General features: G+C 39.6%; 1 protein-coding gene across 1 annotated transcript in view; it reads left to right on the top strand.

Annotated features, from left to right (window-relative positions):
• LOC136883168 (uncharacterized) overlaps positions 1 to 17600 on the top strand; it is a 65386-nt gene that overhangs the window by 11570 nt on the left and 36216 nt on the right. The window contains exons 3-7 of the mRNA XM_067155347.2: positions 4991 to 5058; positions 11748 to 11837; positions 12667 to 12762; positions 15983 to 16072; positions 17332 to 17421. Of these exons, the coding sequence (XP_067011448.2) occupies positions 4991 to 5058; positions 11748 to 11837; positions 12667 to 12762; positions 15983 to 16072; positions 17332 to 17421 (434 nt within the window). The remainder of the gene's footprint in view (positions 1 to 4990; positions 5059 to 11747; positions 11838 to 12666; positions 12763 to 15982; positions 16073 to 17331; positions 17422 to 17600) is intronic.

Genomic DNA, 17600 nt, shown 5'->3' on the forward strand with positions numbered 1-17600 from the left:
CTTTCTGGGGTGTGTAGTTTACAGCTTTCCGATTTGAATATTTTGTTTAAGATACTGAAATTGATTCGGCGAATATTGTATTTTCTCACAATATATATTAAAATAATTTAAACTGATTTAGGGATAAAAATAGGAATTGTTGTTTGTCCAACCCTTGTCCCTTTTCACTACGGGGTAGGGTATGAGGTGAGATGAATCTGTCGTGGGGGGTTTTTATGACTGGATGCCCTTCCTGACGTCAACCTCATCAGAGGAGTTAATGAGATGAAATGAATGACGTGATATAGGATAGTAGGGAGAGGGTGAAACCCGGTGCTGGCACATAGCCTACTCCTGTCGAAGAGCACCAAGGCGTCTGCTCAAGGCTTAACGTCTCCATCCGATGGACGAATCACCATCAACAGCGTCATATGCCCTCACTCCATATGAGCACTGTGGAGAGGTTTGGAATTTAATCCAGGCTTTTGGCACGCAATCTAGTGATTAGAAATTGTATACCACCACCTCCCCTACCCTGCTGGCCAACATTCTTAGGGTGAACATTTTGCGACCAACGGGACTCGAACCGGCTAACCTTGGTGTCAGACCGTTTAGACTTCAGCGCCTTAACGATCATGACCACCAGGAGGGCTGGATAAAAACCTTATAAGTACATGAAACATGTAAACACAACTTCATTTTAAGTTCTGTCGTCAAGAACAAAATAAGCTCTCCCCTAAAATCCGTGGTCTAGTAATTGCATCCCTCCATATAGGGTTGGTGTGAGGAAGGGCATCCAGCCATAAAATAGGGCCAAATCCACAGATCTGAGAAAAGCAGTAAAAAAAGAAGAATTTTTGTTTTATGTACTTTATTTTGTATTAATTTTCTTCTTGTAATTAATCTAACATAAGAATAATTGTTGACAACTAAATGTTAAACCTAATGTGATGTGTACACTATTATTTTACAATATTTGAATTTACTTAGTGTTTTATATCGAGGAAAGCAGAAGAAAGATTTCAATAGCTGAACAAGTTCAAAGCTACTGCAGCCAAAAACAGCACAAACTATACCAAACATGTTTCAGTGCTTGTAAGAATGTAATTCCAAAAACTTTTGTCACTGGATAATAAATTTTCACGAAAATATTCTTCTTAACGCAAATCCAAGATCAAAATTTCACACTGCATAAGCTTATAGCACCCTCTACTACATTCAGTTTTAAGGTCATCCCGCTCGGTGTGCTGGAGATCATGTCTTGTGATATCTCGTGAAGTGTCACATATTCTCTATAGTGCAATTTTAGAGCGTTTATTGTTGAGAATAAAATCACCGAAAGAATTCTGTCATTGTTGGCGACATAACCTCTTGCCTCTGCCCTCAGAAAGTCACTTGAGAAAACTTTGTAAAGGGGCTTAAGTGCCCTTATGGTGTTAATACACATAGCATAAATGCTATTTCAGATTTTCCCAAGGATGAAAAGAGTGATAATTCATGTTATGGTGGTGTTATTTTTGATGAAGTTAGGGCTGATGACCTCGATGTTAGGCCCCTATAACAACAAGCAAGCATGATGAAGTTAAGCTAAGAGAAGAAATTGAGTTCAATAGATTTTCCCATAAAGTAGATTAATTAGTTGATTTAGGTGAACACACACCAGACTTCCAGAAGAACTTGCTTGCAAATCACGCACTAGTGTTCATGTTAGTACCTTTTATGCATAATTGGTTGCAACCGGTTGCTGTTTATGCAAGCAGATTTGCTACTTCAGGAGACATCCTTGCAAAAATTCTAATAAAGGCGATTTTGCAGTTAGGAGAGACTGGGGCAATTGTGGTTGGATTTACTTGTGATGGTAGGCAGACAAATAAAAAGACCTGGAAATTGTTAGGAATCAGTGGCAAGACAAGTTCCCTACAAGCTCACATCATTAATCTTGCAGACGGTAAGAGAAAGATTTGGGCTTTCTCCGACTTCGTGCATGTATTGAAATGCATAAGAAACCTCTGTCATGATAAAGTAGAACTTCACTATAACAACAAAATGATTGATTTCAATTTTTATAGGGAACTGTTCAAAGAAGATCTGTCTGGGCAAGTTGGCCGTGCGGTCAGGGCGCGCTGCTCTGAGCTTGCATCTGGGAGATAGTGGGTTCGAATCTGATTGTCGGCAGCCCTGAATATGGTTTTCTGTGGTTTCCCATTTTGACACCAGGCAAATACTCGGGCTGTCCCTAAATTAAGGCCATGACCGCTTCCTTCCAACTCCTAGGCTTTTCCTATCCCCTCGTTGCCATAAGACCTATCTGTGTCGGTGCAACGTAAAACCACCAGAAAAAAAGAAAATCTGTTAGGATATGCTGGGCTTAGAGCCTGCCCCAAGCTGACAGTTGCTCATTTAGACCTTTTATCATTCCAGAGAATGAATACTAGCCTCGCCTTCCAACTTTTTAGTGATAGTATTGCCAAAGGTATGAAATTTTATCTAGAAAAGGAACTGGCAGGATTACAAGGTAGTGAGGACACTGAAACATTTTCCAGTGATATAAATATTGTTGCTGATACACTAAATGCATTCATCCCTTCTCAGGCTCTTCGTAGAGTTTCAAATTCTCATCCAGCTCTTGTTAATTTTCTTCAAACTGTGAGATCTACTAACACCTTTGGCTTCAACAGAACCTTGGAATCACTGATGGTAAGCCTACAGAGTACTTCAGAAATGTGTGAATGGCTTTGGGAAAGAGTTTATAAGTATATGTTAACAGGAAAACTCACCCAGGATCCCTTGGAACGACACTTAAGAATTATGCATTCTTTCAGTTCAGATGATCATCCATCGACAACAGATTTCCTTCATTTGCATCTACTTCAAAGTGTCTACATCCCCATAAAGCAGACTTTAAATGTAGGAGGAAATTGCAAACCTAAATTATCTGAAGTGCTGATTTTTCTTCAGAATGAAAGAAATCCACAATCACAAAGAATGGGTACTGTCCACCTAATCATTACTTTATGATGTCTTGATACCATGAAGTACCGGTTTCGACCTTCACAGAGGTCATCCTCAGCTGGTCATGAGATCTAAAGTTGGTATATAATTTTAAAACATTACTAAATCTAATGAAGAATGTCACATGATATGAGTGATAATATTAAAACATACATTGATATGATGTGTCTTCTGGTTTAAGAGACAAGCATCGATATTCTATCATATAATACCAATAGCTCTCATAGTGCATTGGCACTGCTGGTGGCTTCAAGTAGCCTATGCAGTGGCCTCCACGGTATGCACTAGCCTTGCGTCTTGGGAGGTGTGCTAAGTCCCAACTGACGAGCCCAACTTAGCACATGAGGGCGAAACGCAGGCGACCAAGAATGAGTTAGCTGGAAAATTTATAATGTCCAATAATGGACCATTATATTGGTATTATATACTCATTCACTATAAATATTTTAAGTTCCCGATGGGAATCAACATCTATATCATTCTATGACATGTTTATGTTACATAAAATTCTGGTGTACCGGTACTGTTCGTGAGTGATAGATAATTTGGTGAAATACAATTTCTACACTTAAAATGTTTATAGCATTCTTGAGGTACACTTTAAAGTTTAGTTCATATTGGTGAATCGTTGCATATGTTCATTGGTATGTTTGTACCAAGCATTCTAGAACATTCTAGGATATGGATGTGATAAAAACTAATAACATATAAAACATTAAAATGCGATAAAATGTACACTGTATTCTTGCGGTATGCTTTGAAGTTATATTAATGTTGGTAAAGCATTATGTACGTTCACAGGCATGTTTGTACCAAGCATTCTATAATGTTCAACGATGTGTATTGTTTATCTTGTAAGTTCATATAGTTAAGGATGTTGGATGATTTACATTTCCTTGATACTAATCTCGTTAAAAGATATTGAGTAGGTGCAGATGTTCCCTCTTTGTAGTTTTGTTGTTGGATATGCGATAATATAGTACTGTTAACTGGTCGAATGTGTACAGTTAGGGAGAAATCCAGCGGGATTTACAATCTCGAACATCTGCCAAATCTTGACGCAAGCTTTTGAAAGTCCAGTAACTGGCAAACTGAGTTGGTAAGTAGAATATTACCTTTAAATAGTTCATGGTTGTTTGTTTTAATATGCTGGTAGTTATGCATTATTTATCTGTATATGTAACTCGAGTAACCTGTGCTTTACACAACATGTGATCAAGGTCGTAGCTCTTATTTCCATGTATGATTTTTCCATTGTACCTTGCCATGGTATTGCAATTGTAATCTCTCATTGTTTTTAAAAGACAGTATATATACTTATCAGTTATGGAGTAATACGTTTCCTGTGGCACTGTTCCTAAGACGAGCTGATCGGTACTGTGGACATAGCCCATTCTAGCACTGCCTGGCGGGGCATGCTTGAACACGATGAGTCCTCACACTTATTCTTACATTCGTCATGATACCAGTGTAGGTTTGACATTTTAGCAGATCATTGACATTTTTGATTTTCCTTTTATATTTTTCCCCACAAAAAATTGCTTTTTTTGATCGCTACCTATATTTGCCTTTATGATATACTGTAAAACTGTGAACAATTTCAATCTTATTTGATAAGCCATTAGGAGGTGCATGAGTATTTTTTACCCATGGCAAAATTAATTATTAATAATTCAGTTTTGAATGGGTATTTTGACTTCTACCCCTTCCTAGGTTCCTAATGGACTTTAACACCCTATGACACCAGGAATGACATCATCATTACTCAGTTACCAAGTAAACAAGGTTGTCATGTGTTCTGCTAGTCATAATATAGTGTACTGTTCAATGTGCTATATGTCAGGTGTGCAAGTCTCTATAAGTTAACTATGCATCTGTACAGTCCTCTGTTTGCATCCAACACGATGGCCTCATTTAGTTGAAGACCAAGAGAGGTCTTCCTTAACTTCTTTTACCCTTCAGGTTGTCTACAGATAATATGTATTCCATTTTGTTTCAGTGGACTCGATGACGATGATGGAGCATGAATCTGAGCCTCTGTCCCAGGAGGATGATCATCTTGCTCAGGTGAGTACTGAACCAAGGAGAGCTATGTTCATTTGTTACAAACTCCTCTCCTTCCCTGCGATCCAACATTCTGATAGTGAATCTGGCTAACCACGGTGTCAACACCTTAACGGTCGTGGCCATCAGGTGGGCTAGTTAAAGCTGCCACTGTCCCATTACATTACAAGGTTCCAGCTAATGGTAAACATTCTTGGTAGAAACATTGTGCAATGTAACTTCAAAGCTTTTCAGGCTGTTGAACACTATAACATTCTTGTAAAAACAAAACTCACTACCATGCAAAGAATCAAGTGAGAGTGAAACAGGGAGGGGGTAAGAAAGGAACACGCAGGACAGGACGAACACAATGGCTTGTCGGTGTGGGAAGACAGAGCAACAGATGAGGACAAACATGGAAATACAACGGAACGAAGACAATATCTACATCATCGCACACTGCCGCCTTCTTCACATTCGTTCCAGTTCTTCTGCATCCATCTCTTCTCTCAGCCCCTAAAGAGCTTGTTTCTGCTTCCCATCTTCATCACGAGGTTGGGCTTCAACACTCACTGAGGGGCTATCTTGACAGATCTTCAGTCTTGATGTAAGATGTGGAAAAAGGCTGGACTGAGAAGACATAAATAGTGCCACTATTATGCACTACCAGTGGAAGTATACAACAAATTGGGACTTCAAAATTTATCAGGCACCTGTTTTTACTCCTGCTTCTTCCTTTGCATCTTCCACCTAAGTGTCTGAAAAGACCTGGAAGATCCTGCATTATTTGAAATTCATTGTGATACATTTTTGCAGAGAGTCATTATTCTTCCTTCGTTCTGCCCACTCAAAGAGCATATTTGAACTTGTTCATTGCCTTGATGGTTTTCGTCTTGTTATCCTCCCAAAATCTCTTTATGGATGCACTGTTTTGCATCTTGCATTCTTTGGACCACTTCCAGTTTTCTTTCCCAGTTTCTCAACTAATTTGTGCTTTCGTGTTGTTCCAAAGGCTCCACGATCTCCTATGATGTCGTCCCTAATATTCATCCCTTGGAGGTCCACCTTAGTCTCTTTTAGCCAGTTTTTCTTTGAGCTGATTACTTTAAATAATCTTTTGGCCAGTCTGTCGCTGTTCGTTCCATAGATATGGCCATAGGATTTCAGTCGTCTTTTGTACGCAGCTTCAGTAATTTTGTCTGTTATGTATAGAGGTCTGCTGTTCACCTCTCAATCCAAATTCCATTTTCTCTTGGGACCATATATTTTCTGGGGAATTCTCCTCTCTTACTTTTCAGTTTCTATAATTTGGAGTGACCTCCAAAGGAAATGGCTTCTGAGGCATATAAAGCTTCTGGCAAAATAACTGTCTTGAATTGTTGTAATTTTGCATTATGTAGCCGGTTTCCAGTGGTTACACAATGCACAGTTAAGAAAAGAGGAAAACAAATTGCATTACACATCACTTTAATACCTTAACACACCATAAACATCGGATGGACCATGCCAATACGCACAAATAAATATCAGGTTGGCCAAAGTTTCGACTATAATAAAGGCATGTGGAGCGGGGCTGGGAAACCTACCAGGGGCATTGGGATACGAAGCTTGTGGTTTTCCAGAAAAATCAACGGTGATCCCTTGATTTGAGATATTATTTTCCCAAAATAAACATTACAAGGTAGGTTTCGAACAATATTCATCTATCCAAACAATCCAGTTACAACATTTCCAAAATACAGGTTAGATATACTTTGCCAAGAGCTTTGCTATTAGGTCAAGAGGAACACTAGAGATATCTTCACATATTGCAACTTCTACAATACAGTTTGAGGGTAAGAGGAAACACAGGATATGTGTACAATATTAAATGAAAGTTAACACGCTTTCTAAGACATCTGAACCATATAATGGAAATAGGGGGAAATAAAAATATTTAAACTTGGAGCAGAGGCCATTTCAACTTGCTTCCACACCAAAATCACTTCTGATGCGGGGAGCTGAAAAACTGGCGTGCAGTAAGTGACACGGAGTTACCAGAGGCAAACCCTGAGGGAAATTAAGTTAATCTACAAATTACATGTTTAGGAAAACAAAGGAAAGGGGAATGCCTCAAAAGCAAACAGGCAGGACAAGCTGAAAAGCTAAAGCATATGAAGTAATTGAGTGGCGAGTCTTGGTGAGTAGGGTAAACTCCTATGTGAAAATACAAGCGAACATTAAATATAAATTAAAGTGGAACTGAGATCAACAGTGCTTACGCCAAGGTAGCCCATTCGCCGACGTGTGTCTAATCGCTGTACTGACGAGAGAACAAAAGACCATGAAATCTTGCCTCGCTCTCTTGAAAAGGCGAAGTTGGCCCCAGTGTGATTACTGAGTGACCAATCAGAACACAGGAGCCTCCCTATCGCCACCCAGATCCACCAATCAAAACTCTTTATCAAGTCGCAATATTTTCACAATATTCCAGAACATAGGCAGACATTAATCGCAAACTTTCCATCTTCCAGAATTAGTAAGGACATGCTTCTAGAATCGACAGGGGCCAACACACCCTGTTCCAAAAGTCTGTGTCACAACCTTTCTGGAATGTTACAGATGTCACCCAACAATAATAATTTACAATCTAGTGGTTACTTAACACATTGCTGTCCGGTCCATATGACATGTAACTGGTCTGTGGCTGGAAGGTTTTGGCAGAGACATTGAGTTGTTGCAGGGTATCATTCAAATTATTGCAGTTCCTAAATATGGAATGAGAATGCATTGAAACTTACAGTTTTTTGTGAGATTTTATATTTCGGTTCATTCTGGTAATAGTATCTGTTTGATTCCTCCACCATATACTCCAACAAATCATCACCAATGAACAACTTGACAACGTAACTTAGGCCTATATTTTCAGGTTCACTCGGCCAAAATTGTAATGCTAGGCTTCCCCGAGGAAGGCTCCAAAACCGGTATAATACACTGTTCAGACCACTCACTGCCAGAAATAGGGAGAATGTTATTAACTGTATTTTCATCTAGATCATCTTCACAATCTGAAGCAACAGATTGTTGCTCTGACTGCTTGCATGATGCAATAAACGTGTCATTAACCACATCACTTTCACATAAATGCACGGCACTAGCACTAGAATTATGATTAAACAACTCTCCTCACAATCACTGGGAACACCTGACAAATTATCAGCGTATAATTCACGTATAAAGTCACCGAGAGTCAATCCATTGTTTATCGCTGCTGCCATTTTTGTTTACTAGCATTAATGGATACATGGGAGATATTCAAAGGCGAAAACAAATGCCATTCACGCACTAAAATGGGGAAAACCAGTACTAAAAGAAGCATAGATTTTCTACCATTTAGGTACATCATCGATAATCTCCAAGCATTGAAATAATAACATTAAGTTATTTATTAGACCACCTAATCAATACAAAATCGTCTTGGATGATTTACATAAATTTGTTAGCTATGTAAATCATCCAAGACGATTTTGTATTGATTAGGTGGTCTAATAAATAACTTAATGTTATTATTTCAATCTAATATCATCAATACGGACCAAAAATGATATTTATTACATGTAATCTCCAAGCAGTTCATCAATAACCGTTAGATGGCATAAGAAGACAGAGCTGCACCAACATGTATTCGTACGTGATCGGCTGCAGCGCACCCTGCTCGGAAACACGTACTGCTACGTGAGCAGACAGCATTGTGTTAAGTAGATAAAGGGAATACAACAAAATATTCCAGAATAATATTCTACACCATACAGGGTAGGTAGGTAAAGGGAATACAACTGAAATATTCTACAACAACATTCCATACCATACAGTAAACAGTCCTTAAGAGATTCTGCACAGGTCTTACATTATTAGGTATGACTCTTTTGTTGTAGTACATCTGTACGCCTTATGCAGTTTGGTGGCTCTTTGTACTTTGACCCTACTGTCTAATCCCGATGGTGGTATGATTTCTCCGAGGTATTTGAAGGACACCTAATTTACAAAAAAAATTTACAATTTAAGAATTGGGTTTATTTTTTAATAGCGGCAACTATGCTGTAACAAAGCCATGAAACGTAGCCAGGCAATATAATGTATACCTGAGGTGGCTTACATACCCACCCTCCCTGAGCTTAAATGAACTTGCCCTCCACACGCCATGCACGGCGGCAGTGGCAACAACAAGAACGCAGTTTTGAACATGCGCTTGTGGAGTACACCTGTAATGATTTCGGAGCAAGATCAGAGGAGGTAGATGAATGTTGAATGCTCTAGAGTTCGGAATGCAAGTCAGTATTATGAAGGAAAGTGCATTACCGTACCCTACTGTAGCATGGATCACAAAATGTGACAGGCATGCCACAGCCTGATCATACTGAAGTAGGTGATGAAGATGTGCAGAATTTGAACGTATTAGTGCTGGCGGATCAGAACACCAGCATTTGTGAATTGACCAACGATACATGGCAGGCACCTTCGACTGTGGTGCAAATCCTAAAGAAGCAGCTGGGAATTGCAAAATTGCCTCCAAATAGACTCTACATGAATTGACTGAACATCAGGAATGGCTGAAATATGATGCAGCTCATACACACTTGGAGTGCTGTGAACGTGAAGGTGAGGCTTTCGTACGGCAGATATTCACTGTTGACGAGACCTGAGCTAGAGCTTATGAACCACAGCTGAAACGCCAATCAAATGTATGGCGGTATCACGGGTCACCGCAAAAAATAACGGTTTGGCCGACCGGAATGAGTGTGACGGTCATGCTGATTGCTGCCTACAACTGGGATGATGTTATCTTAAAGCATACTGTTCCCAGAGGACGTACTATTAATGAGGAGTATTACTGTGTATTTTTGCAAACAAATATGGTAGCAACTCTAAGAAGAACACGAAGATTCTTCCTGAATAACCCACACATCATTCTGCATGACAATGCAAGGCTGCATGCAGCAGGAGCTGTGAGTTAATTGTTCAGTCGCTGGGGCTGGGAAATCCTTTACCACCCCTCGTATTCTCCAGATCTCGACGACTGCGATCTCATCCCTAAAATGAAATCACCACTGCATTTACACAGTGGATGACATTGTCCAGGCCATTGACCACTCCGCCCGTGACCTCCAGAGATCAGGCACGCTCAACACCATCCAATGGCTTCCACGTCGCTGGTATCGACAGCTACACAATGGTGGTGATTACTTCGAAGGCCAGTAAAACATCTAACCTTGTAGGTATGCTATGTATGTAAATAAAAATTAGTTTGCCACAATTAAAAAATCAACCTGTGTTCAGTAATATTATTTAAAAAATTGATTATAGTGGTATACTTCTTATGTTAAAATGGTATTTTCATTATTCAACCATTTTTAGAGAGTTTGTGTGTGTGTGTGTGTGCGTGCATGCGTGCGTGTGCGCACATGCACCAATTGTGAATGGTGGTTGTTAGGTTGGCATTTATTGAGTTATAAGAGGGGCACCAGGGGTTCTCAGATTGAGAACATGGGTTGCTGCCCACAGTTTCCCTAGCCAAGTCTCGCGTCGCTTCTTCTTACTTGCACCGGGTTCCTCTGGTACATTTTTCTTCTCTGGGCTGCTCTTGTCCTCTTCCGACCTTTCAGACCGAGTTGGCTATGCGGTTACGATCGCGCAGCTATCAGCTCGCATTCTTGAGACAGTGGGTTAGAACTGCACTGTCGGCAGCCCTGAAGATTGTTTTCCACGCCAGGCAAATCCTGGGACTGTATATCAATTAAGTCCATGATGCTTCCTTTTCATATGGCCGCTGGCTTCTTCCCGACCCCTTAGTCACCATTAGGCCTATGTGTGTCCAGCAGTGTTAAGCAAATTGAAAACAAAAACAAAAATCTTCTGACTTCGGCATTATTATGGTAAGTTTGCAAGCTCAAGGGAGTCTTTCATTTTCACACTCTCTGTGGCTCTTCATTCTTTTTGGTTGCATCTTCCTTCTTTTGTCTCTGATTAGTGCTTATGACGGCATGTGGTCTTGGTAGAGGCATTGTGCAGGTCTTTCTAGCACATTGCCCTATGGGCGACCTGTGCGTATCTCAGAATGGAGATAAAATTAATTCTAATGATTAAGGAGGCACAAATACCCAGCCTCCGAGCCAGAGGAACCGTTGAAAGTTAAAATCCCCGACCTGGCCGAGAATCAAACATGGGATTTCCAAAACCAGTATGCTAACCATTTAGTCATTGAACCGGGCTGATTACTGTTGAGAGAGGATGTTTGCCCAGTCGTACTTCCTCGTATAGCAACAATGATCGCAACTTACTCCTCGTTATATTGGCCTGTTCTAGAATACGGATTTCGTTGTGCATTTCTAAGTATTCTTCTTTTGCCCAGACATCTTTAGTCCCGTTCATTGGTATTGCAAGTTTCAGATCCACTTTGAGATTGTAAACTTCTTGCTGTTAGACTGGGAGGGCTGCAAGTGTCCCCAACTGCTATGGTGTTGAAGCTTAGTGCATTGCCCGATTTTTCTTACTGGAAGGTCAGTTTCATCCTCAGTATTATCTGTGTGAAACTCTATTTGAACTGCTGATCGTGGTAAACACTCAGCTTGTTCAGTCCACTGAGGCTGAAGATCCTCTTCAAGATTGTATTACTGTATTTGAGTTCTTAGGGAGTAAATTTGTGGGATTGTTTGCAACTGATGGTGATGTTTCAGGAACTCTTGGACTCGGTTGGTGTGGAAGATACAGGCTTCATCAAATGTGAAGGCCCATGGCAGCCAGAGAATAGCGAACTGGCTTCGTTGGTGAGTGAGGAACTAGAATGTAATATTTAACTTTATTCATTAGACAGAGTGTAAATGCCAGATAAATTTCATATATAACATTTAAATTTGTAGCATTTCCAAACAAAACAAAACAAAAAAAAAAATCATTTGGAAGTTATGGAATGTTTTACTGAGACAGGAAATTGTACTGTATATCTAATGCCAAATTACACAAGTTTGTGTTTCTTCACAGGTGTGATTTTCTGATTCTGTTACAAAAGATAAATTATTAACTTTGGGTAGAAGGGTGGGTCTTTTTTTTTTGCTTGAGGCTCTTAACTCCAAGAGTGTCTGGGGTTATATTTGAATTGCTGGTTCTGTAGCTGCTTTTCCCTGTATACCCCTTGGGGTTGAGCTATGTGTGAGGGTGTTATCTTTGCATGTAGGTGTAATTATATGGGTTGGGATTGGAAAGGAAGTGACCGTGACCTTAAGATAGGTACAATCCTGGCATTTGCTTGGAGATGAAATGGTAAACTAATGAAAACCATTTTGAGGATGGCCAATGGGGAATTCAGATCCAACTTTCTACCAAGTCCAAAGCTAGCAACCATAACTGACTTTGCCTCAACAGGCTGAGCTAACTTGTTCACAGGTAGAAGAGATTATTTTGTGTTATAGTGTAAAGTTCCTTTTCCTTAACACAATTTATTTATTTAGAATCAGAAACAATGTAGTGCCAAATTACAAGGATCCATAATATTTACAATAGATATAGCAGTTAAGTCTTTCCTTTTAACATTATATTACTGTATTTGTGTTATTAGAGAGAATAAATTTGTGGGAATGTTTGCACAATGTGGTGAAGTTTCAGGAACTGCCGGACTCTGTTGGTGTGGAAGATACTGGCTTCATTAAGTGTGAAGCCGAATGGCTGTCAGAGAACAGCGAATCGGCCTCCCTGGTGAGTGAGGAACTAGAATATAATATTTTAGGTTATTCATTACACTGTGTTGTACAAACACCATATTATATTCATATATAAAGTTTTATATTAGTAACGTTTTCAAACAAAAAATAAAATCATTTTTAAGTTGTTACATGTTTTACTGCAACCAGAAATTGTACATCTAATGCCAAATTACACAAATGTGGACATCTTCACAGATATAATTTCCTGGAAAATTTCCAGTTATGGAAACTGGAATTATGATTTTACTCATTCAGGACAAATATTTGAAGTTTCTTATAGGAATCAAAATCTTTATTATCTGATGGCTTAGGAGGCATCATTCTTTTTTAAAGAGGTCAAGTCTTTCATGGTGCAGCTGCACTGTCTGAAGCTCCTGGTAGCATGTGCAGTGGCCTCCACTACGTGCACTAGCCATGTGTTTTGGTAGGTGTGCTATTTACCAACTGATAAGCCCAAATTAGCATGGTGGGGCAAGTTGCTGGCAACCAAGAATGAGTTAGCTGGAAAATTTATAATTTCCTGTAAGGGACCAATGGTATTGGAATTATAATTTCCTGGTTCAGTTACAAAAAAGAAATCATTAACTTTGGGTAAGTAGGGTTGGGTTTTCTTTAGCATAAGGCTTTTAATGCCAGAGTATCCTAGATTACCATATTTCACCGCATCATCGCCGCATCCATTATTTTCAATACAAAAATCTTTTTTAAAAATTTCATCATATAACCGTCGCATGTTCAAATTTTGTTCCTCAACCCACTTAAAAGGTAAATGGAACTGCAGTGTAAATTGCATATGAAAGCAAAGCAAAGCAATCTCCGTACAGGTCATGAAGGCCCTTGGAGGGGTGGAAGGTAAAGGTTTCCTGGTACTCATTTTGGGTGTAGGCTGAGTGAACCTCAGGACCATATGCACCTCCGGAAGTGGAAATCTTGTTTTTTAAATTTTTTTCGAGTTCCTGACGGGGAATCAAACCCATGTCCTTCTGGGTGAACCAAGTATACTTTTACTGCCTCGGCCAAGCATACTCTCTATGAAAGCACCATTTAAATACATGTGTGGCGTATGGGGAGTTTGGCAACAGAGTCAGTTTGTGGGATGTCGGTATAACTTTTGCCAAATACATCGTAATTGACAGTGCGGAGACTACTTCAGAGGAGTGGGATCCCGCCATCTCGAACAGCTATGATCAGATGACATCAGACAAAGCTGCTGCTCCAGCTGATGAACGCGTGTATGGAATAGTTTGTGTTTCTAAGCTCGTCATTTGGTTTCCGTCAGTCATACAGTTACACACCACCTTTTCACCCACAGAAAATTTTCTTTCCTCAGCTCTATTTCTGAACTTTTCAACGAAGACAGTTACATTTAGCTTGAAGTCCGCTGAATAGTTTCTGTAGTTACCCGTGATCACAAGTAAATGCTTCACAGCTTAGTGTGTTGCTATGTAAATTCCTGCTGGTAACTGTTCAGTATTATTGTATTAAAAAACAAAATACTTTCACAAACATGCCAAAAACAAAATAAAACTTACTTTCTCACACACACCTGTCTGTAGTGCAGTAATCACTTCACTCACAAAAAACACATGCATCTGTACAATCCAGATCAGTTGATACTTCCACAAGAGTAGGCCTAACTGATAAACAAGGAACGGGAAAAACCTACATCATACTGCCATGGCATGGAGAGGCCCAATTGTGAACTAAAGGAATTGCAAGCACCAATGTACCTGCTAATAAATTTCCCAACACCAGAATGTTCAATTATGTATTTTAGTAAACCACAACAATATGACCCAGGGCTGCTGATTACATGACAGTGTTAATGAAAAAAGGACAGATTCATTCGATGTTTACCAGTGACAAGAACAAGTGTTAACTTCTTTTTCGTGAAGTAGATTCTGAGTTCCTCTTTTTGTTGCCATTGGCCAGCACGTTATGATAGCAGTATACTCCTGTTTGCAAAGTATTGGAACCCGTATGGTTCTGGTATTTCCTGGCGACATTGCCGATAGGTGACAACTTACAGCATTTTACGTATTTCAAATGAGAAGTTGTGTCACTGGTGAATAAATTCTACATTGTCTCACAACCACGTTGTCCAACTACAAATTGTCCTGCTTTTCAATGTACTTTCTTCCAGTTCTCGAACCAAGTAATCCTAATGAGGGTCCCATACACTGTAACCATACTCTAATTGCCATGTGTTGTATGTATACTGGTATTATTTATATGTTTAATTTGGACTATTTTAATTATTTCAACATATGTATGCAAGTATTACGTGCACCCTAGACTTTTATCAAATGCAATTTAGTTATAATTTTTTTGAGCAATAAAAATATTGGTGCAAAAAATTCTTTGCTTAATGGTTACTTCGTACAATTTTTTGAAAATTTTGGTATAAAAAATGTGACAATTACGCAGTGAAATACAGTGTATTTGAATTGCCACTTCTGTTGCTGCTTTTCCCTATACACCCTGCAGGGGTGAGCTACTTGTAGCCCTGTATGAGGGTGTTTGTGGGTCTAATTATGGAAAGGGAGCATACAATACCTTGAGAAAAGTACCATCCCACCATTTGCCTGGAGTTTAAATGGAAAACTGTTTCCAGGATGGCTAATGGGGAATTTAAATCCAACTTTACCGAGCTCGATAGCTGCAGTCGCTTAAGTGCGGCCAGTATCCAGTATTCCGGAGATAGTAGGTTCGAACCCCACTGTCGCCAGCCCTGAAGATGGTTTTCTGTGGTATCCCATTTTCACACCAGGCAAATGTACCTTAATTAAGGCCCCGGCCGCTTCCTTCCCACTCCTAGGCCTTCCCTCTCCCATCGTCGGTATAAGACCTATCTGTGTCGGTGTGACGTAAAGCAAGTAGAAAAAAAACAAAAAAAAAAACTTTCTACCAAGTCCAGAGCTAATAAACTTTAACCGACCATGCCCCAACAGTTTGAGCTAACTTGTTCAGAGGTAGAAGAGGTTATTTTTGTTCTAGTGGTAATTTCCTTATAATTATTGATTATCTTTAAAGCACAAATTTAATTTCTTTTTGTAGAGTCAGAAAAGTTTAGCACTGTATTACAAAGAATTGTAATATATCTCTCGTGTAGACTGGTTACAACAATTAATCTGAAATATCCTCTTCATCATTATGTGTTGTTAGAGAGAATAAATTTATGGGAATGTTTGCACTGGATGGTGATGTTTCAGGAACCCTCTGTATCTGTTGGTGTGGAAGGTACAGACTTCATCAAGTGTGAAGCCCCGTGGCTGCCAGAGAATAGCGAACCGGCCTCCCTGGTGAGTGAGGAATTAGAATGTAGTATTTAAGTTTAATCTTTTGTCTGAGGGTGTGAACATTAGAGAAATTTCAAATATAATATTTAAAATTTATAACATTATTAAACAAAAAATTAAGTTATTTGAAAGTTAAGGATGTTTCTTTGCTACAGGAAATTGTACCTCTGATGCCAAATTAGGCAAGTTTAGACGTTTTCACAGATATCCTGGTTCATTTACAAAAGATAAATGATAAACTTTTTGTAGAAGAGGTGATTTTTTTAAAATTAGCATATGGCCCGGTATCATCTGGTAAGGGTTCCAGCTCAGGGTAATGAGTGAAGACCTCACCAGAGTGTACAGGGGAGGAGATGGAGTTCAGAATTTTGGAGTTTATGGAAGAGCAGCCCTCTGCTCAGGGATTAGTATTAGTATGCTATTCATGAGCAGCGTCTGTTTCCGATGTTAGGGGTGGCTGCAAGAGTGTTTGCTCCCCATGTAAGAGGCGGCTTGGATACTTGCAAGCAGTAACTCTAAAATGCCTTTGGGAATGCTGACCCCACTGAAACAATCGCTTAAAAACAAATGATGGTAAATATTACCCTTGGAAAAGGAGAGGCAACTGTGAAGTACCATCAATACCCCGACCTGGGAGGAGCTGGACATGGGGAAATGATAATGGTGATGATATGAAGGCTTTCAGTGCCGGGAGTGTATGAGGCTTGCCAGCTTGCCAGTTCTGTAGCTGCTTTTCCCAGAACACCTCATGGAATCAAAAGCAGCCTGTGTGGCTCAGGCAGTGGCATGCTGGCCTCTCACCATTGGGTTCTGTGGTTTAAATCCTGGTCAGGCCATGTGAGATTTGTGCTGGACAAAGCGGAAGTGGACAGGTTTTTCTCTGGGTACTCTGGTTTTGCCTGTCATCTTTTCATTCCAACAACGCTCTCCAATATCATTTCACCTTTCAGTCACTAATCTTTGCTCCAGAGGAGTGCGACGGGTTTCGGCAGCCAGCACAATTCTCATCCTCACCGCTAGATGTGGGCTTCATTCGTTTTATTCTTGACCCGGTTGAAACTGGATACAGGATGTGGATTTTCAATTTCTTTTAGAATCAGGAAAAGCATAGTGCCAAATTACAAAGAAATATAATATATCCCTCATGTAGAATGGTTACAGCAGTTAGTCTAAAAGATCCTCTTCAACATTATCTTACTGTATTTGCATTGTTAGAGAGAATAAATTTGTGGGAATGTTTGCAGTAGATGGTGATATTTCAGGAAGCCTTGGAGTCTGTAGGTGTGGAAGGTACAGGCTCTATCAAGTGTGAAGCCCCGTGGCTGCCAAGGAATAGCGAACCTGCCTCCCTGGTGAGTAAGGACCTAGACTGTAATATTTAAGATTATTCATTAGAGTGAGAGTGTAAACACCAGAGAGATTTCATATATAAAAATTTTGCATTTATAAAATTTAAAATAAATTAAAAACTAATTTAAAAGATATTGTATGTTTCACTGCAACAGGAGAAAGTACATTAATGAAAAATTAC

This window comes from Anabrus simplex, chromosome 11, assembly GCF_040414725.1.
Source record: "Anabrus simplex isolate iqAnaSimp1 chromosome 11, ASM4041472v1, whole genome shotgun sequence".
Lineage (NCBI taxonomy): Eukaryota > Metazoa > Arthropoda > Insecta > Orthoptera > Tettigoniidae > Anabrus > Anabrus simplex.